Consider the following 25,475-nt stretch of genomic DNA (forward strand, 5'->3'; position numbering starts at 1 on the left):
CAGTGATGTAAATTATTAATGTAAAGAATCAAATTATCTTAAAAAAAATCCAGTTGGGCCAGCATTTTTTTGTTTCGTTCTGGGGTCAATGGCCACATGTGACAACCAAACCCAGAGCTGGCTTTCATTTACAATCATATTTATGACTTCACTGTTGACAAAGAAATGGTGTGTGCCATTATGAAAGAACAGTGCAAAACCAATCAAGAAGTGACAATGACAACAGACTACCAACTATCACACTCAGATCTAAACTGATCTGAGGATATAGATAGGTGAATGAGTGGCTTGAGGAGCAACTCAAATAGGTGTCCCTAGAATTCAGTATGGATTCACAAGGATTACGCTCCAGGATAGGCAACACAGATTTTATGGTAAAATAAGTGGTTTTATTTGCAGTTTTCTTTTGGCAGGTTTCTCACCTTACCTCTGTGCTCACCTCAGTGGGGACTCTGGTCTTATTTACTTATTACTGATTTACTGATTTTTATTTTTGCCATCTTCTGAAGTGTCGAAAAGTCTAGTTCATTCCACGTTTATTCATTAAATGACACCATTGTGCAAAAAAGTAATTGATATATTATTTTCAAATTGGAAAAGCAACCACTTTATTCGTGACAATCAACTCAGCGGAGATCCCCATCATATTGTTAGTAAATTGTAGTTTTATAAAATGATTTTACTTTTTCATTCGATACAGACAGTACAGTTTTCAAAAAATACTGAAGCCCTAACACGTACCATGCAAGTATGAACACCATGCCTTGTCAACTCGAATAGACTACCACATCGTAGGCAACCTAATAGCCTTACAATTGCCTTACGCCAACAATGATACCCTGATCTACAGAGAAACACTCGAATTTGCCCTTTCTCTTCTCTCAGGAAATATAATTGACAGCCTGTTTTACGTTCGAATGATATAACCACCTGTCGACGACGCATCGGGTACAGGTAAGGTACTGACCGATCACTGTTTACGCCATAATCGATTGACTGCGATAATCTCTCTGCTAACCGTTCAGCCTGAGGTAAAGACTGAGTGAAAGGAATGGCTTGTCTCGGCGTTATTGACTTGGTCTAGGATTTGGCGTTTCTGGGTTTATTCTCGAGGGCGATTGAGATGTGTCTGCATGCTTCCTCGTAGCCACCCTCCCCTTGCTCGGACTCAATGCGTATGTGCAGGAATATGACTTGATAGCGTCCTCTCGCGCAGCGAAACACCCGAAACAGCAGTGACAGCACGATATAGTGCAGAGGGAGATTTCGCCACGGAGGTAAACATAACTGCATGTGCATCTTTGTTTCCAAATGTTTTGTTAAAATATTAGCTTTTTTTTCTATTTTACTTAATTCGGATACCATGCGTTGTTTCTGTGATTATCCGCAGCTGCTGTGTTGCGTGACAATGTTTAGTGTCACAGGCACTAACGCGCCTTTCTTGTGCTTGCAGATATTGAATGAGATAGAGCTAATTTAATTTCGTCGCACTAATCAGAACTTGTTCTGCGGGTAGCGTGGGCTCGAGCTCATTGCCACACACGCGCGCGGGCGTCTGTTTTGAATAGGGGGCGACGGTGTATGTTCAAAGTGAATCCTGTAGCATGAAATAAGGATTACAGGTCGACGTGGAAAAAATAATAATGGTTGCGTTCGAGAGACACGTTGGTCGCACGACGATTCATTTCGGGGTATGACAGTTTTGATTGAATAGCAGGCTTTGGGTTGAAATCGTTGGATACGGTAGCTCCATTGATGGAAATCTGCCCCCGATACTAACGGAATGCTGACAGACAGGCAGTCAGATCAGACCAACGATTTAACTGTCACAGAACACCGCGGCGTTTCAAAGAAAACATTGTGATTGATGGAATGTATCCATCTTGACTACGACGTAATCATCGCGAATTCACAGATAATTGTTTAAGGCCTCATCAAGTGTTGTTTAATACATCTGCATTGTCCGTGCAAGGTAAGGGATTAAGCATTTTCCTGTTTATTTGCTCTCAGAACCTCGGTTAAGAGAAATGTGGTTTCATTGGTATGAACTGGTTGCAGTTAAACTTAATGGATCAGGCTGCATGGTAAATAGGCCTATTAAAAAAGATAACACAGATCTTTGAAATACTGGGATGACTTCAAATTCAGTGTCTTTGGATAAGGGGGGCTGGGGTCACCTAGAAGAGCAAACCCCTACACAAATGATTGATTCTGGCTGCTACCGCCCAAGAGTGGCATTGCCATCTAAATTAGTACTCCCAAGCTCAGACTCTCCGGTCATTCAAAGCTTTCATGTGCCACTGCTCTGAATATTATGACAACTATGAAGCACATTGTATTATATGATATTTCTGCTGAAGTGAGTAATCTTATTATAGCCAGTTAGAGTTGCAGTGTGTTGTCTAGATGCAGTTGTCTGTACATGCAGTATTAAGTGTAGACTAGGACCTGAGCCAACAGGTCTGGATCCTCCTGTAGCTAGAGGTTCTTCTTGTTACCACTGCTGCGTGAGAAACCTAGGATTGGAATTATGTGAGCCTTGCGTAAACCTTAACGAGGTAATGGTGATGAGATTTTACCTGTTTTTATCTGTCTGTTTTAGGTCGTTCACTGTGGATTGTGACACAAAGCAGATGTGTACCAAACTAGACAATATGAGTCAGGTTCATTTTAGGTGGTTTTCTTTACGCATGCAGAAGTGACCTTGGTTGTTGAGTTTAACGGAATGTTATACTCATGAAACATTCCAAATCAGTAAAATGATCCCCTGTCATTTGGAATACTTAAGGGTCCCCTTAGCTCTAAGTTGTGACGTGAATGCCAGTAGAAACAGACTTTTGGGAAATTCACCCAAATTTCTTAATTTTCTGTAGAGCAGCTACTGAAAAGATACCTTACATTTTAGTATTTTTACAGTTTTTACAGATTGTTGTACATTTCAGGGCTCTCAATGCTCTCTTTTACTGCTGCTGACTCGACACTTCACACTATCATACGGAAGAGTAAAAAGGAGTAACTATTCAAACAACACCTTAGCTAGAGCAGCCTTGAAAAGAAAAACAAAGCAAACAACTGTGGAGTTACCAAGTAGGTATGATGCTTCAGGCAAGTATAGCAGAAAACACATCAGGCTCATCATAAATGCAGAGAACAGAATGAATGTTCTTGCAACATACAAAAGTAAAACTCTGGTAATGCATTCCTTTGCACTGGCAATATCCCAGTGTAGGTCAGTCAGGTGCACGTTATGTAGTAGTGCCCTAAAAACAAGTACTAACCCATTATTATCTAGGAACATTGCTCTAAGTAAAACTTTTTATGAACATCTATAGTCATTTGGTACTTTTATCTGCATCATCAGTTGTTTGAATCAAACACAGTGTCAGAATTACATGATAACAAGCACTTATAATGGCATCGGCATTACTGGTCAATCGATGCGTTCATGGTTTTGCCACACGTTTAAATGGTCGGCATTTCAGAATTGATTGCATTGTTAAATCTAATCTAACCACTAATCACCAGCAAAATGGAAAAAAGGGCAATTATCATGTGCATGAAACTGAACAATGACAGGAGGTGCCATGTGGCCCTGAGGCAAAGCTGAGGGATTGTTCATCCCCAGAAGTGGTATTAAACCAAATTAATTCATACAGCAGCAGAGGTAGAAGTGTTTTTCTCCAACTCATGCCAAAGCTGCTGATAGGGGTGCACTCTACTTTTGATACTGCTTGCTTTCAATGTAATTGTTACCTTGCCCTTCTGTCTGTTTAATGAGCCACACTCTGGGGGAAGTTCAGAGTAAAATAATCACCCCAGAGCACCATCCATTTCTCCTGAGCACTAAAGTAAAGTGCAAGCAGAGTAAAGATGCACGTAATAAATTGAATTTAATTTGAACAGGGATTTTGAAATTATAGCTACATAGCTATTGAACGGTTACTGTGTATAATCATGTTTGTGTACTGACCTTAAATTGCAGTCAGGCCATTTCTGCTAGAGCTACCTTCCCGTCATTCATTAACATGTTTCGGGCATGCTGTTGTTCAAAGTTAATTCAAACATTCTCAAACAGTCAGAACCTATTATTTGTCTATATCATTGTATGAGGAATTATTCTGTAGCTACACAGATGAAGTCGTGTGTTCCTGCTCCCTTTACCTTGTGCTGTAGTAGCATTGGGAATTAGCTAGCTACTTTCACGATTTCATTCAAATCAAATATAGGTTTCTGATAATTACTTGGTTGTTATCAGTGACTAATATATTTATTCATTATTGCATTCATGTATTCATTCTGATATTACCTCATAAATAGTTGTTTTATAGAAATTTCCAAATTAATGTCCTGACTTACTGAGTAAAATAACTGCCTCTCTAATTACCAGCTTATTACGTTGTTAGGCACTGTAAAACCAAATGCTTCTGCTAAATCTACAAGACTCAATTATCCCTAAATACATTTTTCATCATTTCAGAGCACGTCTGTGGAGTTCCAAGGTGGTGGGAAGTGAAACTGCTTTTCCCAAGCCAGGCTTGCTGACCATGGCTGCGAAACTAAACCCGAATATGCTGTACGTCCGCGATCCCCGAGAGTCCCTCTCATCGCAGGACTCGGACCGGGTAACGCAGACAGAGGCTGGTGAGGAGTCATCCGACAGTGACGGGGAACAGGAAGAAACGTCACACAAGCTTATTAGGAAAGTGTCTACCTCTGGGCAAATTCGTGCAAAGGTAAGAGAAAATGTGTCATATTGTGTATGTATTGTTTGGTAACAGTTTTCTGGTCAGTTTTCAAAATTATGCTTGAGCAGTTCTTTATATACCTTAAACACATTCATAATCTTAACATTTCCACTGTAGACTACAATTTACAGCAGGCCATTGTGGCAATGAACACAAGGTTGTTGTGTTCATTGCCACAACATTAATGTCTTTCTATGCCTATATGTCTTCAAGATAGGCAAATTTTCAGTATTTAACAATTCTTTGATTATGTCCCCTGCAGCGCAGTTTGATTATGAAACATTTAAACATGAGACCTTGCATTGGTTAATGAATGTATTCAAGGTTAAGAACAGTGCTCAGGAATCTAATCCCAGAGGTGTTCACTAATCTATTTAATGAATTCACTAGGGAATACAGTTATACTGTTTCATCCTTTGGTGATTAAGTGAAAAACAGCTCCTCTGTGCTAAGTTTATTTATAGATCATTATTCCAACTGCTCCTGTCATTATAATTGTTGTTAGTATAATTTACGTTTCTTTTTGGTTCCTCTCAGAAAAGAAATAACCCATTAATGTTAAGAGCTGCGGTGAAAGCAGATGATTAAATTAATTGGCAGTGTTGGCAGTAGTGGCCACTGACTTAGGCTTTTGGGGGAATCGTGTTTAAGCCTCTTGTCTGAGCGATATTTTCCATCAGTCCTGGGATCAGTCAGAAATAATCACCTTTCTGCCACAGACTGTTTTCAATGTGTTGAGCCTCCTAAAAGAGTGGGTAGCTCAATATCATTTTGTTCTGCTGAATTCTCTATCATGTACATACCTGTACTGGTTTTAGAGTTGTATAGGGATATTTCTAGTAGTCTATTAGCATCAGTTAAGTACCTCAGCCAACATGATGGTAAATGGCATGTATTTCTTTCGTGTATATCCATTTGTCTTTTAATATTTGATTTTGTGATTTACTAGTTGTGTATTCTAAATGACTCTCGAACCAGCCTTTGGTAATTTCTTGCTTTAATTATAATCATTATCTTTTCACTGGACATTTTACACTCACTGGACATTATTATATTTTCTTCTGCAAAGTTTTTCACTGTTTCTCAGTTTCCTTCTATGTTTATAGATTCCTAACCTTGATCATTTTGACCATAAAACCTATTTTATTACTTACTTCTTCTGTGTGTCTTCAACAGGTCATTTCTTTCCATCCTCTCTCTTTTGGCCTTGCTCAAGTATTAAGGTCATCACAGTTTTTCAACCAGAAATGTGTTTGCTTGCTACATACAATCATCATGTTAATTTGTGTTCATTGTGTTCATGGTACATAATTCTGTGATCTACGAGGTTTACATATTGACCTGCATAAAAGTGTGGTGTGGGGGGGTACCCAAAATATAGTATATAAATAATATATTTATGAGATATAATAGATATTAAATATATGACTTCCTTTGTATTTGTGGACAGATTAAAATTCTTGATGCTAATAGTAAGTGGTGAAAGTGTGTGCCTTTTGACAGTGTTGTGTTACCTCAAGAGGAAAATTGAAGCATGTGGATCAACATGAATCAAAAGTGTGATGTTTCTGGGTGCAAAATTTTGACAAATTTTACAACACTTCTTTTTATAATTGATAAGGAATATTGAATTTTTGTCTTTGCGTAACTTGTCAAAATGCTTTGGTGGAGTATTTTCAAACCTTGTTGTTGGATTACAAATACCAGATTGCTGCGAGACATTTATTATTTATCATACTCTCTTAAAGTAGCCAAATGTGCTGTCATCTAATCAGTGATGAGCATGAATGGATGAAGGAAACAGGAGATTTCCACTCCCTACCCACTATCTAGTGAAACCACAGCCAAGGGAACAGCCTTGGTGGAATCAGTGGGGAAGGAAGACCCTGTTGAACTCTTATTCAGGTCTTCATGATATAACTTATTAAAGGGCTATAGTATACTGTAGACAGTGTTTAATATTGCATTCATGGAAATGACTGTTGGGAGTGTTTACTATAACTCTTCTTCTCTTAATTTTTATCGTCTCACTATTTGAGCCTTCAGAGCATAAACATGTGGCTGTCCTGGAACATGTAAGCCATTTTTCTTATGAAACCTACCATATTGCACTTTTAAAACTCTTAGCTATTTTTAATTGAAGCTGAGTATGCTCTGTCTCATTTCTTGTTCTTTCTGCCTCCATCCCTGTAAATCTACTGTGAAGCTGTGCCTCATCTGTTAGCATGAAGCTAGCACCCTGCTACAGATGTATGCAAAACTTTCTGAGAGTAGGAAAAGTAAGCTATGCAGGTAGGACTGCTGCAAGTGTTTGGAGTCTGTATTTAAGTGATCGCCAATATTTTTTTAAGAAACAATAACAGCACATTTGCAAATGTATATTGCTACAATCCACAGAGAGAAGGAGAGCTGAGGTGTTGTATTCTGCAGTTTGTTTGAGGGTTAGATAGACTGCAGCAGGTAAAGAAACCACTGAAGGAATTCAAATTAACTTAAAAGCATGCCTTTTCAGTATTTATACCTTTGACGATAAACTGAAGGTCAAGGACATAATTTCAGATTTAGAGTATGCTGACGTGACTTTATATATCCTGTGTACACAGTGTTGCATTTCAGTGAAGCAAGGTTCACCTACTGCTCAGGTGTTGCTGAGCTCATAACAGATATCCAATGAATATTGCATTTTGAAGAGACTATAGCAAAAAGGTTGCAGAAAACTACATTGGTTATCTGCACATATGGAATACGGTTAAATGTTTCCATAAACATACAAGGTAAATGCAAACTTTTCTAATGTGAACTATGAAACTACATTGTAATGTGAACTAGGAATATCATTTAATGGCCTCGCTAGGAGGAATCAGTATTACACAGGTTAAATTTGTTGTCATCTCTTTGATTTTAGGGGACAACCTACAGGCATGTCTGGGGTTGACCGACATAATGTGCTGGGTCAGTTTGCTTTACATTTACATTTATTCATTTAGCAGACGCTTTTATCCAAAGCGACTTACAAAGGTTTCAGTTCTTTACAATGTTATCCGTTTATACAGCTGGATATTTACTGAGGCAATTGTGGGTTAAGTACCTTGCCCAAGGGTACAGCAGCAGTGTCCCAGCGGGCAACCTTTCGGTTACAAGTCCTGCTCCTTAACCACTATGCTACACTGCCACTGAGGTAAGCCAGAAAAACATCTGGCTTACCTCAGCTATATGGCAGGCCTGAAGCGAGCACAGGGGGGTAGAAACAATGTAAGTTGCATGGAAAAAGAACCCTCACCAGTATTCATGGGCTTTCACTGGAAAACTGTTGTTCCTGTAAACAAATTAAAAACAAAACAAAAGAAAACATATTATTTGTAAATTAAAACAATGCAAAACAACAAAAGCAAAACAATGTCATCCAACCTTCTCAGGCAAATGTGATTATGGCAAGTTTGGCTTGCTGACTGTGAATCCATGAAAACAATGAACTGTCCATTCACAACATGTGTAGTAGCTTTGGTGTAATCGGAGCAGGATACAGGAATATCTCCAACAAGGATGTACCTGCTGGTTTTAATAGACCCATGCATGTTTGACCTCATGAGAGCCACATGAAATTTACAGCATCTAGTGTAAATGTGTGGCATGTAGATCAAAGCAAGCACAGCAACCACTTGTCTTTGAGTACAGCTGGGAGCTCCAGAACTGAATTGTCAATTCCAATTGAGGTAATACAAATGAAACTGAGGGTGTGGCAGACAAATGGAAATAGGACTTGGCCACAGTGACTTGATATGAGCTGAATGTACATTCATTTAAAAGAGACTCCAGTTCATCTTTAGTGGAATATGATCGAGAGGATATTCTTAATAATTCCTTAGCAATGTTATGATTTTGGTGATGTCCACTGATTTTTGCTTTGCATTCAAATTGTCTATATTCATGTCAGTGTACAGTAATGGTGAATGCGTGTTCAGTTTTTATTACTCAGATCTGAACCGTAATGATGACTTTTGCAAAGTGACTGCATGCAGTGTGGAGGTACTTTTCTGGAACTGTTGGGCTGAAATTAAATGGCTGGTCTGAGGTTAGATTTTTGAAAGATTATTAGACGAGGTTTAACTGTCATCGGAAATCTGATTAATCTGGTTACTGATCCAGGGTATTTATATCACTCAACAACAGTTTTTTAGGTGACTTACTCCACTACTTGCTCAATTAAGGAACAAATTCATTGAAGGTGTTTTTGGTATCTTAATTTAAGAAATCCAATTAAATACCGATGAGTTTTATGTTGTTCCTTTTTGTAATGAACATTCAGTAACTGATGGCCCTATCACATGGGGTAATATCAAGCGTGACATTTTACTCTAATAAGTGAATTCCATCTGTGACAGATTCATTGTTGTAATACATCTGTGGTCTGTGAATTAGAGGGCTAGTTGTTATCAAACCGTGTTGAGTATCCAGTTGTATCTAGTAACAGACTGGGCACAACTGCCTTAGCAGTGAATATCTCAGTATGATGTCTTTGTTAGTGTCACAATTTGTTGTTGTCCAGCCAATTGGTCTTGTTTTTCCCTGCTGGCCTTTATACCTATCTGGTGTTAAATAAAATATTTACTGCAACTCTTAGCTGTAAGGCATCATGTGGCAAGAAGAACAATGGACCTTCACGAAAGAAGGATGGGTCCAAGGGTGGCTCAAGCCTGTAGTGCTTTTGTGCCCCTGTGAGGAATTGAACAGGAGTTATTTGTGAGACAGCATTTCAAAAAACAATTTTTAAAAAGATACCTTGCCTTCACAGCACATGGGTATATTATCACATGACTAGTGCATCTGTTACATCAAACAAAGCGCACTTTTAAAACCAGAGGAGAGCACGGCCCTATTCTGGTTGTGGTACTGCACGTTCGTCTGTATAGTCCGTGGTTATAAGCAAAGATGGGGAGTATTGAATATTGTATATTGCTATTGAGTAATGTGAGTGCCGCTCAGATGACATCTGGTCAATATCATGAAGGTCAGGATACAGTCTGTCTATGATGCCATTAGGGAGATAGATGCTACTGCTTTCAGGGAAAAAATCTGCTATTGCCCCCTCAGCTCCTTCATCTACTGCAGTCCACATGGACACTGTCAGCCACAGCCACTCTTACAGAGCTGAGCCAGCAATGGTCAGCAGCATGGAGTAATATTTAGAGCACTGGCCTTGTTCCAGTTATGATGTGGTTTTGAATCCAGCATTAGGTATTCAGCATTAATGGAGTCAGAATGTAATCACCGATAAAAGCAAAGTGACCTGTGCCTGGTTTAACAGAATGATATCTTTGATGTTTTTTTTTTTCATATGGTGTACTTTCTAGCAGCTTGCTATTATTTCAGTTGTCTCAGTTTGAGCTCTCTCATATTCATCTCTCAAATGAGGGAACAGGAAAATAGTATACTTCTCCCACAATGTCTCAATTCTGAAAACCAAAGCCTTTAAATGCCATCTCTATTGATTCTCTGTGCTGAGTGCGAGTGTGAGACTCATCCTAGCATCCATCAGGATTCCAATAATGTAACCTAACACTAAGGATAGCTAGGAATACCTATAGCCATTATGTGTCAGGATCTCCAGAAGATGAATTATTGATGAGGTATGCTAGGCAGTGATGGAAATAACTTTTTTGATTGTGTAACAATTTAGCGACACAATCATTTGAGTGCCAGTTCTTGGGAAATATTTATTCTTTGGAATGTGTCACAGTTTCTAGAATGTAGTTACATTAATATGTATATTAACTGAATTGTCAGTAATACTGCTGATGGCACAAGGAATTGCCAAAAAAATAATCACATTCTGAATTTTGTTAATGGGAAAAACTTTTCTTTCTTTTGCATTGTATTTTAACAACTGAACATAAGAGAGTCTACCTTTCAGCTCAGCAATACTTCTTAGCATGAACACAGACTACGGCTGGGTGGTATATCGACTTTTTTAAGGTATATCGATATATTTTCAAATGAGATATAGGATGAGACAATACCGTTTATATCGATATAGTTTGATGTTGCGTTTGTTCCGTAAAGCCATGCCAGTGTTTGCATCTCTCCTCTCTTACACTCTCCGAGCAACGCCACCCCTCTCCCTCTGCGTCTGTGCGCAAACCTGTTCTGTAGATTTGTCCTGCCTTATCGAAATGTCCTACCATAGCATAGATTGATAGTCATCAGTGGCGCCCCCAGAAAATGTTCAGAGGGGTGGCCAGGTGGGGCCAGTAAAAATCTTGGGGTGGCATTAGCATGGTAACCGCCAGGGTTTCACAAAAACAGACTCGGATATTTTGCTTTTAATGGCCAAATGCAATAGAACAAACTGGATTTCATGGATTTAAATCTTTGAAGTTAAAACCTATAGATCCTGAACGCAATACTGATACTCGTCAGCCAACATAAACCTACCAACATAAACTTACAGGTAGCGTACTTCAATAGTCTGAAATACACTATATGGACAAAAGTATTTGGCCACACCTGTTTTTCGGGGTTTGGGCTAGGCCCCTTATCTCCAGTGAAGGGCAAACTTAATGCCTCAGCATACCATGACATTTTGGACAATGCTATGCTTCCAGCTTTGTGGCAACAGTTTGGGGAAGGCCCTTTTCTATTCCAACATGACTGTGCCCCAGTGCACAAAGCAAGGACTATAAAGACATGGTTTGATGAGTTTGGTGTGGAAGAACTTGACTGGCCCGCACAGAGCCCTGACCTCAACCTCATCGAGTACCTTTGGGATGAACTGGAACGGAGATTGCGAACCAGGCCTTCTCGTCCAACATCAGTGCCTGACCTCATAAATGCTCTACAGAATGAATGGGCACAGATTCCCACAGAAACACTCCAAAATCTTGTGGAAAGCCATCCAAGAAGAGTGGAAGCTGTTATAGCTGCAAAAGGGGGACCAACTCCATATTAAAGTATATGTATTTGAATACAATGTCATTACAATGTAATGGTCAGGCGTCCAAATACTTTTGTGCATACCTTATCAGAAAGTGCTACCAACATAAACCTTTTTATTTAATATAGACTGTTTATTTTATATATATATTTATTTATATGTTGATATACTGTGCAGCTGTATATTTTCAAACAGGGTAGAGCTGTTGTTATTTTTGTTCTGTTTACATTTTTATTGTTATTTGTACAGCTGTGTGTTTTGTTAAGCAGGAGAGGAAAACCTGTAATTGTACTCTGTTTTGATCAGTCTGTTACTGTTGTTGAAAACAGCTAAAGGAGAATTCTCAGAGATAGGCCTATTTTTATTTAATATAGGCTGTTTATTTTATATAAATTTTCATTTACATGTTTTGCAGCTGTATTTTCAAACAGGGAAGGAAACCCTGTCTTTGCATTTTATTTTGATCACAGTCTGTCACAGTCCGCCATTCAGCCTAAAAATACCGAGATATGATTTCTGGTCCATATCGCCCAGCCCTGACACAGACTACATATTTAATATTACCTTCAAACCTTGTCAACAAAACAGTATGTTTGTAATTTTGCCACACTATTTTTCATTTACAATTTACAATTTACAGCTGGGTATTTCGCAGACACTTTTAAACCAAAGCGACTTACAATTAGTGCATCAATCAGGTTTGGCTAACTACCTCATAAGCAACAGATCGCATAGGAATACACACTGATACATGGATTATTGCAAATGTCTGATTCAGAGTTTAAATTTACATTCAGATTTAAATTTACCTGAATATGTCCCCATAATTAATTTATTTGAATTTATTACTGTTCCATTCTCCAATAACACCAGTCAGTAGAAGCATGGAGTGGCATGCATGTTTTCTGGTTGCATGAGTGTGAGCATGCATGCTGTTTTAAAGCAGGCGTATTGCACCAGCCTCAGTCTGGCTTGTTTATAGAAAGGAAATCCCACCATCTTGCACTTATAGCACGGCAAATATTTCACTTTCATAATTTGATTGGCGAAGTGCAGCGTAATACCGTTCTGGCTTCTCAGGGAAGGCAGCTCTCTCCCTTCGGTCTTTTACTTTGCTGAGCCTCTTACCCAAATTGACATTATACTTGAATGGATTTAGTGAGTGGTCTAACTGTCCAGAAGTATAACTTAAGAGAAATTTTGAATTTATATGATAAATTAAACAAACATGTTAAAAAATCCCATGAAAGTTACAATACCACCCTCTTAATAAGGTACTGCACTGTAAATGTTATATTGATTGTAGGGAAGTATCTCTGTCTCTGTATTTTTTAGATATTTTAGGCCATTAAGAAGAATATTTCTTAATTTTCTTGGACTTGTCTTTTTTATATTGAATAGCAATTTTAACTGCATTATACTTAGGTAGGAACAAGTCATGCAAATTATGGCTGTAAAAAGTGTCCTTTTCATTTACTCATTTATTAAATGACTCAAAGGTGAGTCACTCATCACACTGGCGGTTTGAAAAGTAAATCTTGCCTTTCATACACACAGATGTATTACTGTATAACTTGTGCATCTACTGTATGTTGTATTTACCAGAGTTTACTTTTAACCCAATGAATAGTGCAGCCATACTGTGTGTATGGTACTGTACATGTTTGTAGGTACAATGTGTTTTTATAGGCAAATGTGGGGAGTATAGAGGGTTGCTTATTACTGTTAAGTAATGTGAGAGACTCTCATATGACTTTTGGTCAATTTTGTGAGGGTCACAATACAGTCTGTCTGTGCCATTATGTAGATTGATGCGTTCAGGAATAAATCTGCCATTACCCATTCATCTGCTGTAGTCCGCATGGACGACTACAGAGATAAGCCAGCAATGGTCAGCAGCATGGAGAAATTATTAGAGAACTGGATAAATTCCAATATGATGTGGTTTTGAATACAGCCTTAGGTACTCCAATATTAATGGAGTCAGAATATATTTACTGGGAAAAGCAAGGTACAGTTGGTTAGTCAAGCAGAGAAACATCTGAATTTTTAAAGCCAGAATATTTTTATGTAACGTTACAGTTTTTACACATTTCAGATTTATATAATATGTACTATAATGTTAGATTATTCAGGCTGGGATTTTAACATTCTTTAGTTTTGTCAAAATTTGTGTCTGAGGCATTTCATGAACAAACAGCTGCATTAATTTGGAATAGACATTGCTCACAGGGCTATAATTTCAATGTCTTATACAATCAAGAAATTTATATATTTTTTTTAGGAACTTCAGTAGGAACCTTACTTTCACAGGAATTGAAATGAAATGATATGTTGTGGGGGGGATCAAGTCTATAAACAGCCCAGGGTGGGGTGTTCATAATGAGGATAAATGGATTCTTTAATCAGTTTCCCCATGAAGGTTCCTTTTGGAGGAACAACTGCATGGAGTACTGTGGATACATGGAGGCAAAAGAGAGTTCACTGCAGCTCATGGGTCACCATTACTCTTACATCCTCAGTAATGGAGGTGGATAGTCTCAGAGCCCCCAACATGTAAACGGTGTCTCATGTGCTTTTAACCCTCAAAACAGCCTCTGTGACAACAGCTGAGAAACAAGGCTTTTGTTTCATTGTTGTCTTATGTTTTTAGAAAGTTTCTCTGTTGTGGTTTAGGTTTTGCTCTCAATCCAGTGCCTTGAAGATTGGAAGACAGTGACAAGAAGGAGCATTATTTTCTACATTTCCTCCATTTTTGTCTGTTTGAGACAGTGCTCGAAATTGTAACTAGCTGTTTTGTTGACCACTGTTTCAGAATCTGCAGAACAGGAAGCCGCATGCATGACTGTAAGTGTGAATACCAGAGCATGTGAGTCTGTTCTATGAGAGGCTGTTCTAGTAAGATGCTGTCCGTGGGCCTCCTCTGACTGTCTTTACTTGAACTACCATTGGAGAAATGATATTCATGTGCTTGATTGTTAAGCTGCTCTGCTGTCGTTTTGACACATGAGGATGTTTAAGCATCACATGTGGTAATGACACGTCAATGCTTTGCATTAACTGTGTGCTGGTTTCTTTAATTCTTTATTGTTCGTTTGAGGCAACCTAGATGAGAGTGGAAGCGTGGCCGCTTCTTTATTGATGTTTGTGGTATGACGAGGATTGGGGGTGCAAATCAGAGCCCTCCGACAGGTGAAATCAGAGGCCTCTTGTTCCCATAAATGCCTGACAAATGTTGATCAGCAGTTGTGGTCCTTTTCAGTTGCATTGTGCACATAAGTGCCGCCGTGAATTGAAGCCAGCAGCCCAGCTTGGTTCCTTGCTAGGCAGGAGAGAGTCTTCATCGGCCTTGAATTTCAGGCCTATGCTTTGAGGAGAAATGGAATAAAATATGTCTCAAACAGAGAGGTGCCTTTGGAAAGAATCTTCTGCGGGGATAATTGAGAGAATCTACTCATTAACTGATACTGCCACCCACGTTGTCGATCCACTACTGTGCTGTATCTGAAAAAATGAGAGGGAACCATTTATTTATTTATTTATTTATTCAGGTATTGATTTCATTTTATTTTTAAATTTTTGTGAGAGTACTTCAGAGCACTACTCCACCTTTGTTGAGGTTGATGTGGAAGGGCTGGGATCAACAGTCTCTATTTTTAGGGACACCTAGAAGTAAACATAGATTTAGGTTTGCAGTGAGACTGTAACTGGGTTATGAACAATGGCAGATAAGAGTTGGAGGAAGTGGTTTTGAACTGAGCTTAGTTTGTGTGTAGCAAGTGCAGCCGAGCAGTCTATTTTTAGCAACAGAGGGCAAGCGCTAGGTACCGTAGACTGTTCCTTGCAGATCTTATTATTTCCTGCCATTACTACTTTAGAATGATCAATTTATCAATTGTAAGGTTAATGGTTGCACCAGAAAGCAGTTTTAACCATCCTAACATGTGTGTTTGTGGGTAAACAACTGGTTCTAATGTGTCTTTTTATGCATTTGTATTGTTTAGGCACATGTAGCTCTATGCTTTATGTGTCTATAATCTACAGTATATAAATACCTACCCACTCTATTAAAGTGACAATCAAGAAGGAACCATCTGTTTTATATGATGCATGAGCCTGGGATATGGTTCAGAACAGCCCTGTCTGAATTCTTGGCACTTACTCAAACAGTTTTGGTCCCTAATGCACCTATGATGTATGCAAGTGGCTTTCTCATTTGATGCAGTATGAAATGACTGGGGCACATGCACAACAATGTAGCTGAGATTCCACTCAGCCTCTCTTTTTGACCTTGTTCTTCATAACAAGCGAATATAACAGTGCTTTTGTCACTTTTAATGATAACCCAGGAAGTGATAGTGCTACAACTGCCTGTAACTGAAGTCTTTTCATTGGTCTTTGGAATTTCTCTACAGCATTTATTTTAATGCTGTAAGCAGTTGTTCTGACATTCTTCAGCAGAAACAACCATTTTACTATCACGTGTATGCCTGTCTGCTGTCTTCCATGTTCCAGGTACAGTTTAAAAGTACTGTATGAATAGGGTAACAGACACAGGAGCAGCCATAACTCTGTAATGTTAGGTAAAAACAAAATAGACTGCCTCTGATCATTGCAGACTCTACAAAAGCATGGTATACATACTAGCTGTAATGAACCAATAACATCGTAGTCATTGCCTCAGGGCAGGGCCTTCCTTGATAATCTTACTTAAACTTGACAGTGGCTGTATGCTGGAACAAGCTAGCCCTCTCGACAAGTGGTTTCACAGGTCTGTTGCATGCTCATAGCATATCCTGACCTATTCTTTATGTCCCTTTTCTTTTCCTAGTGCTGTAAGGTTGACAGTTGCTCATTCAAGCATGCTTTAAGGTCCCTTTAGGGTCCCTAAGAAGCTGTCAATGTTACTTAGTGTGTCATGTTAGGCTTGGTCAGGAAAGCTCCAGTGTAATTGCCCTTAACACCTACCATGTAAGGTCACATTAAACAGGAGTTTCTGGATGAATATGGACTTGCTATCCTTGGTGCTGTTACCTGCAGTTACATGGAGCTGTGAGAAGGCAAGCTTTTGGTCACCTGTCTGCAGCAGAGTTTGTTTTGACTGACTGTTTGGAAAGCTCAAAATGCTTTCCATTTTCATTTTCATCACTGCAAGGTAGTCCTCAGACAAAGGTTGAGGCTGCCATCTCTCTCAATACTCTGCTAGTATGAAGGGCTTTCTTATAGCAGAAGCCCCTCATGTTCCTCCTACTTCCATTGAAATGCAGAGAATTTAAATTTTTCTTTGCACCCCTGGTCAATGAACCACTTTTAACACTTCAGACTGGTCCTCTACATCCCAGAAGCTCAGACACTCTCTGGTGTCTCTTCTCCTGAGTGAAACCAAGCCAGCAGAGGTGTTACTCTAACAGACCAGGCAAGACAAGAAGATTATATCCTTACATCATGAGGGGAGGGCTTTTGTGTTTTGCAGAGCCGAAAGTCAAATAAGGTTTTCCTGTATTATGAAAGGATGACATTTTTCTGACTGTGTTGCCCACAGTTAAAAATAGTATCAATGACATACTGCTCCACTTAAACATGTTTTCACTTAAACAGTGTGTATATGAGTTCGGTGATACTGGGAATGAAAGGGTGTGAGGGTGTCCTTTGCTGTGAGTGCCTACTTTAAACAGAAAGTGCAGATAAGTTGAATATCTGAAGAAGGTCTCTCTGAGTCACTTTGACATTTTTACTCAGTAGACAAAACAATATACATTGTGTATAAGCAAAGGCCATTGCCTTTTTTTATTCTGTGTAAAGAAAAAAATAAATTTAAATGGCTTTAGAGGTGATTTCATCTTTTTTTTAGTCTACCAATACTACATAAATTTCTGATCTCTGATGTGTTTTCTGGGTCGTAGCCAGCAGTGAATGGAGAAATTGATTAAAATCATTGTCTAATCCTCCCACTGCCAACACCCTCAGAGTTTTCAGTCACCTCACAGGGTGGTCCCCTGGGAACTTTTCTAGAGTTTCCAACTGGAATGTTGTAATTACAAGGAAGAAATTACGTGGGACATTTTTGGGCTTAACTAGAGTATCTGAAAAGAGAATGGCGTTTAAAGACTGAAGCAGGTGACAATGAGTATGTTTCCTTCAAATAAGATTAAAAGAGACAGAAAAAGAAGATCTTTGCTTTGTGAACAAAGCAAAAAAAGAGATGAAGAAATGGCTCCTTTTAACATGAAAAGACAAGCCTTTTGTTGCCAAAAGAATAGTGTGATAGTACTTTTTGTTTCACTCTACACTGAGAAATGCCACAGTTAATGAGAATTAGCTGAAGACGACATGCTTCATTTTAAATTACATTGTCTCACAAAATTAGCATGATCACCAAGTATCTTATCTCAGAACAGTACAGAAAGGTAGATAATTTGAAATTGTCAGAGCCAGTGTATCTCCTTGTGTCATCTGTGAAGGTATCCCTGGGCTCACTGTGTTTGACACGTGTCAGGTTTCCTGAAACAGGATCTACTGATCTTTTTCCCTGTTGGGTAGCAGCCCAACAGAGACAAACTGGTGGTCTGGTTGTGGAGTGAGCTGTCGGTCACACAATTTACAGCCAGAGGCACTGTATTGGCCCTGCCCAATTACAGGAAGCAGTTCCACTTTTCAAAGCCTAGCCATGGAAAATATACAGTAGTGTATAATGAGGTTAAATCATGCATTACGTTGGCTTACAGACTAAGCAGAATGAGAAATTTTGTGTGTTGTAAATCATTTCTAAACTGAGCCCTTTAGGTAATAAAATAAACACTTATTTTGCTTGCAAATTTTGCCATTAACTGTTCTCAGAGTCATGTTCTGAAATGATCAATGTCTTCTTTTATATTTCTCAAGAATCTTTTACCTGCAGTTACCCTTTGAACCCCAGAACCCCGAGGTAGTCACACTGACAACTTGTAGCTTTGAGAGAATAAGAATCTCGCTTGTCAAGACTCTGACTTCCTGTTTTCGGTGGGGTTTTGGGGCTAGCCGTGAGCAGATGGAGTTCTGGGTGCGTGGGATGCACCCGCCGCCCCCATTCCGCTGTGGAGGGTGTCTTTCGGGGCTCTTCTGCCTGCTGCGGCACTCCTGTGTGAAGCTGCCGCCCTCTGAGCCAAACACGCAGCGTGCCTGCAGGTGTCCCTCCCATGAGCCCGCAGGAGTGCGCAGGGCGGGCGCAGCACATCTCATCGACAGAGGAGCCACATGCAACAGGAGGAAACCCAAAGATATGGAGGCTGATAAGACCTGTCTGCTTTTGCTATACCTAGAGGTGGCAGAATGACAGTGAGCAACTACAGCAAGGGCATACCACATGGAGTATGTAATCATGTGCAGAATCACTTCCTCAGGTGGCTTTAATGTATATATTTTGATTTGTTGGGCAACTCCTCTGTCTCTGTGGATCTATTTCAGGTCATATGTACTTGTTGGATGACAGAAGTACTCTGTGTGTATGTGTGCGCGCAGTTGAACTTCAAAAGTATTTAGACAGTGATACATTTTTTGTTGTTTTGGCTCTGTGCTTAGCACTTTGGATTTGGCCTGTGGATTTAAAGTGCAGACTGTCAGCTTTAATTTGAGGGTGTTACATCCATATCAGATGAACCGTTTAGAAATAACTGCACATTTTGTACGTCCCATCCCCCCAAAATATGTTAATTTAGACATATTAATACTAAAGTTCTATACAGTGGTCATTGTGTAATACTCGGTCCAATATATTTTGCATGCAATGTCTGCCTGAAGAATACAACTCATAGACATCAGCAGCTGCTGGGTATCTTCACTGGTGATGGCCTGATAGGCCTGTTCTGTATCCATCTTCAGGTTCTGTTTTTAGCAGTCTTGCTGTAGCATGTGAAATGCATGCTCAGTTAGATCCAGATTAGGTTCTTTCCCTTGCCAGTCAAGAATTTTGGATGTTTTGGCCCTGAGAAAAATTTGTGTTTGTGTGTGAGTGTGTGTGTGTGTGTGTGTGTGTGTGTGTGTATGTATGAGAGAGAGCGAGAGAGAGAGAGAATAAAGAAATAAGTGTCCAGAAGTGTGCTAAAGGTTTCATCAGGACATGTATTTGCGGAGTAGTTGCAAAAGAGAGAACACTGGATGTAAGATGGATGTAAGAGGTAGACAGTGAGGCAATGCCTTATGCAAGCGGTGTGTGAGTGTCAACTGAGCTCCTCAATTGTAGCGTAACTAAAGGTGCCAGTTGTGTAAACCTTTTTCCACTGTTGATCCTCAATTTGGCTGACTTGATTAATTCAGTTTCTGCACTCTCCATGATCTTCTTGATGGGCCAAATGAGAGCTAACTATGTCAGCTCAACTCCGTGACCTGTCTGGTGCTACACTGGTTACAGGCAGGGTAGGGATGAACTGTAAGGTTACATCACTTCTGCATCAAGTCTGCTCAAAAGCTGCCAGCTTGGAGGAAATGTTTAAGGACAATTTTTTTAGTGTTCCATAAAGTGCAGTAATCAAGTAACAAAATAGCCTTGGGACAAAAATACTTTGTCAAACCTTCATTCTTGTCCTCTCTAGAAAATACAGTTGGGTGATAGCTGATTTAGGGTGACACATGCAATATGGTTTCGTCAGGAGAAAAGGGGTATAACATGATTCCCCACCGCATATTGGTTTGTGTGGCCATTTCTGATGTTAATTTCAGCAATAATTTTCTGTAATCACTTTAGTAATCAGGTCAGTATTAGACCTTCTTACAAGCAGAGTTTGGTTGCAGTGGTATGCGTTTGTTTTTCTTGAAAAATATTTAAAGCATTTGACCTCTTTTTCAAGGTGCCATCACCTAGAACACTTTTAGGGTTTGTCAAGCAATACCCTTCACTTCAGCTGCTTTTTAGTTGTTTTAGTAGCATACAGTATGTTTTATAGGGATTAGTGCTAGAATTCAGTATAATTTCTGACCCTTCTACTGTTTAATATTTACAATTCTCATACTTGTGACTTTCAAATACTGTATTTTAACAAGATCTTGTGTTCTCTCATAGATGGTACAAAGGTGGTATTATTAATTGTGAGACAACTAAATCCAGATTAATTACATATGAGTACAATGCACAAAATACATCTTATATTACAATAAATTGCAGTTTACCAATAACAAATACAATTGACATTAAAGTTCACAGGTGTTAGCTACATTTACACCTTAAAATTCAAATAAACATTCACAGCTACAGCACACTGAGTACAGTAATCTTGTGAAACACAGCAGACGGTTAGTGAATTTACAGTTAGCATAACAAAATACTTAAATTTGCATACCCTTTATCTTTAATCTTAACAGTGTCTTCGTATGATGGAGTAAGGTGGTGAGTGACTGCTGTGCGGACTGAAGCACGTGCTGCAGCTCATTCTGCCACAGACAGGATTGGAACGAGGATTTGGTCCCCCTCTGTTGGGTAACTGAGGGGAGAGACTGTCAGACAGTGTTAGAGGAGCGCAGGACAAGGGTAAGGTATACGGAGAGATGACAGCGTGGAGATACCGTTTGGGGTGTGGTTGAACATGTGCCAGCATCTGGGTTTCGAAACCGAAATATGAGGGCAAAGGTGACACTGGAGTTGGAGGGGAAGGAGGAGAACGGTCAGGCAGCTGGGTGGTCTGGGTGCTTCGGAGGGGTCAGACTATCTGGGTCATTGCAGTGGTTAAGGTGAGAGAGCACCAGGGCTCTGACCAGTAGATGAGGGGAGGCAGGTGGGAGGCAGGCGTTGCAATTATAGATAAAGATAGCATGTGAAGAGTTAAGGCAGATATTTACAAAAGGAACTGAAGTTACATTTTCTCATTACGCAAAACACATTCCCAGAGTAGGACAGAAATGTAGCACAGAGACCAAGCACAATGTGTTTTTGTCGTTTTATGTACGTGTAAATAGACAAAATGCATAGGTGCATGCATGTCCGCGTGTATGTGTTTGTGTGTCTGCATATAAGTATGCAGTGACACAACACAGCTGGAGTTGAAAATGATGCTGCTTGGGCAAGATATTTCAGCATCAGCTGTTTGGATGGATTATTGACTGTTGAACCTCATTGATGTTGCAATAGATTGCTACAATTTGTCTTACTTCCCATTCTGTTTAAATGAACCAGTAATGAAGCAATTTGGGAAACCACACGGTCTTGCATGTTGCTTGCTAATGAGACAGCCAGTGGATGTAATGGTATATTGATGCTACATTGCACATGTTTCTAGCACATTCATACATATCAGTGATTTATGTGTTTTGTCTCCATTACATTCAGAAGGAGCAGCAGTAACAAGACAGCAGCGGCTGTAAAACTCCAAGGGTGGCTAATTGCTTTATCTTTGACTATGAGAAACAGAGACTGAGGAAACCCCAGGCAAACCTCCAAGCGCGCACCACAGAGTCTGCACCTCTGAGGAGCTCCCCCCTGCATGGAGCGGCCCCTGTGGATCATGCAGATGGTGTCAGTGCATGTCTGCGTTAACACTGAGGCCAGGGTGTTGTATGTATTGTCCTCCCGCCATTCCGGCTCCAGCTTTTCCTGGGCACTTGCATGGAGTGTGGCTGCATTGGGACTTCATGATGCAGGAGTTCAGCCTGAGGGGTAAAGGAAAAGGGAGCTTTTCTGAAGCCTACTCAGGCAGGCTGTCAGGTGGCAGGAGTCTTCAGTGCCTTCATTCCAGGGCCGTGTCTATTTATATAGGCCTTATTGATGTGTAGATGTAGGGTCCTTTAGGGTATTCATTTCTTACCCTTCCTTTTATCTGTCATTAAAACAAACTTAATATAGTAATAGGGAAAGTATGTCTCAAGGCCATTTTGATGAAACAGCAGTCTTTCATTCTTTTAAGTATGTTGAACAAATCTAACATTTCTCTGCTGTTATTAGGATTTTAAATCTATTCTGGGTTTATAGTGCTCTATAACTAAACCTTAGATAGAAATCTGAATCATAGAGATAAAAAAAAAAACAGGGAGAGATTTTATCACCTGAAGTCAAACAGTCATGTACTTCCTTATTGGGAAAAGCCTCTGAGAATTATAAATAGATTTAAACAAATAAGATGACGAAACAGGGCCATATTTATGTCAGTACTTATCTCTCCTGATACAGTACTTGCAGACCTGTACAAAGTCACATGATCAACACAATGTGAATGATGTAGGGATCAGGTCAGCACTGTGTCATCACTGTCAGCTCATGACCCATTTACTGACACTCATCGGTCTTCACCATCCACAGCTCTTTCCCTGCAGCAATTCATAGACTCATGGTAATAATTTCATATCATCTAATTTTTCCTGGACAGTAAATGAACCTGGAAAAATCTGTTAACACAAAACCATGTGATTTTGGAAGGTCTTTGGGATGGTGCCTCATGTAGTCTCCTATGATAACCCCACAGCATGCAGGATGAGGGGAGAATCTGGTGTCCCTGGCTGCTGTGTCATGGTTAAAATGCTTCTCATAGTTTTCCCCACCCACTCAGATAAGCTTCTTCAAGCCCCCTCCGGGAAGCCCAGCACAACTGGCCATTGTTATCTCTTCACATGGAGAACACGTTCTGTACTTGGCTTGCTTACAGAGTCATCATGCATGAGGAGCCCAAACAATTTCTGGAGAATAACTCTCATGGAACCTACCATGTCTGACCTTTCTCTGTCCCTAAACATCATTTGACTTGCAAAGCGACCAAAGCTCTGCTTTGCATTCTCAACTTTGGTGCAACAACAACAGGAACAGAGTAGAAACAATTATTGAATTAACGCTGTGACTTCCATGCAAATCCGCCATGGGTGAGAGGGCGGTTACCTGTGAAACAAAAGAGGTTGGTGAAAGGAAGGTGATTATGTGTCAACAATCGCACAGGAAGGGATGTGCATCCTTGGGAGGGAGATGATTGAGAGCAAAGCCCTGTTTTGCCTCTTCCTTAGCATGACGAGTGACTGATATCCTGTTACATATGCAGGCAACAGAGGGGTGATGGGAGGTGTGAGAGTGCTGATTCTCTCCATACTTTGTACTCTTTAAAGTTCCTTTAACTGAGTCATGTGAATTCAACTCATAAACTGATACAAATGTATTGCCGAATAACCAATGAATATTTCTGACAGTCTGTATTTTTTGTATAATGACAAGTGGTTTGCAGTTGAATCACGTGAGATGTGTTTCCAGCTGTCATATTTTCTGCTTTTAAAGCAACAGGCGTTATATTGTGGGTGAGGCTGTGAGAGAGCGAATGGTAATCTGAGAGGAGGTAGAGTGGTAAATGTAGAGTAGGCAGCATCATTGTGTAAAGCAGGGAATTGCTCCATACTAAACACGGACGTATCTCAGGCATCAAGGAGAGAGAGCCTTTCATGCTTTAATGAGATCCTCATTTTTGTGCACACGAACACCCTGAGACAGACTGCCTGCTTCCTCAGCTGACAGCTCAGGATTTACGGAAAGAAAGTGGAACACCTCGTCTTTCTCCTGTCACCCATTCAGACTGCACCTCTATGGAGAATACAAATCAGCACTGCTTAAATGGAGGAGAGCTAGAGAGTGGGAGAGGGAGGGAGGAGGAGAGTTGGAGGTAAAGCTGATTTGTATGGTCTGTGGGAAAGCTACTCTCACACCACACCGCCTCCACTACCACCTCCCCCACCCCCCTCTCTTACGTCATAAGTAGGAACCCGGCAATTTTATGGTAATGACTTTGAGATGTCAGGATAATTGAATATTTGGTGCAGGTAGTTTCTGCGCAGCCACCATTTTGTGCTCAACAACTGGAAACTTCAGCATCCCCATATAAGGAATGCTTCATTGCTGTGTTGTGGTTGTGTAGAATGTATGTATGTTTGTTGGAACAATAGAACAATTACCTGGAAAGGAAAGCTGAAAGCTGGAAGGAAAGGAAAGGAAAGGAAAGCTGATCCTGTTTGTTAGGTCCAACACAGAAGAAGGCTGACAGGATGAGACCACAGAGAACAGACTCATGTCCGTTCCTGTATTTCGTCTCATCAGAGCCTGTACGATCAGAGTCAGATATCCATGGCCTGTTATTTGAGCTCTTGAGCACTAATGAGGTTTACAGGAGTTACTGAAACTTACAGTACGTTGGGTTGTTCTAGGAAAAATATGACATCAATATCCCATGATCCTGTTGACCACATATAGATGTCCTCTCTTTTAAAATCCTGGCATATAGCGCTTTATTTACTCCTTATTAAAGCAGTCCTTCCCTCTAAATGTTCCCACTCTAAGGGTATATCAATTCATTCAAACAACATTGCTATTCAACACTGATGGAGCAGCAATATGCACAGAAATGGAATTAATGCCAGTAACTATGTGAATGTGAAATGAGTAACTGTTGAATGATACTGTGAAATGCAGTTATGATGAAGGATATCACAATAATTTACTGGGCTGTGGAAGCAGATGATTATTACCATTATTCATAGATGATTGAACAGAACTTCACTTTGTGTAAAAGCCAGTGTCAGTGCCAGAGTGTGAACAGGAGAAGAAGAGAAGAAGCAGCATGTTAGAAACAAAGCAGTCATAGAATAGTGATGACCCATACAGACCCATACAAAAAATTTATTTTGTTAAAATATATCTTCAAGTATATATTACATCATGCTCAAAAAGGATGACAAAAGAAATATTTCTTAGTTCATTATATTTGACTAATTGCAGCAACACAGGAGCAGTAGACTAAGAAAAGTAATTTTATTAATTTAATTTAGTAATTTTATTCTCCTTTGTTTGAGTGCAAGCCAGCTATTAGTTG

The 25,475-nt window shown here is 39.8% G+C and overlaps 1 protein-coding gene across 5 annotated transcripts in view; it reads left to right on the top strand.

Annotated features, from left to right (window-relative positions):
• The first annotated feature begins 898 nt into the window (after positions 1-898).
• Positions 899-25,475, top strand: part of LOC118775130 (diacylglycerol kinase delta-like) — a 52,044-nt gene continuing 27,467 nt past the window's right edge. For 4 of the 5 annotated variants that reach the window (XM_036524868.1, XM_036524864.1, XM_036524866.1 and 1 more), the window contains exons 1-2: positions 1,200-1,277; positions 4,478-4,733. In XM_036524868.1, the coding sequence (XP_036380761.1) occupies positions 4,545-4,733 (189 nt within the window). In that variant the 5' untranslated portion in view covers positions 1,200-1,277; positions 4,478-4,544. Of the gene's footprint in view, positions 955-1,199; positions 1,278-4,477; positions 4,734-25,475 lie in introns of those variants that run through there. The other variant, XM_036524865.1, reaches the window with a different exon arrangement.

Source organism: Megalops cyprinoides, chromosome 3 (assembly GCF_013368585.1).
Source record: "Megalops cyprinoides isolate fMegCyp1 chromosome 3, fMegCyp1.pri, whole genome shotgun sequence".
In the NCBI taxonomy this organism is placed as follows: Eukaryota; Metazoa; Chordata; class Actinopteri; order Elopiformes; family Megalopidae; genus Megalops; species Megalops cyprinoides.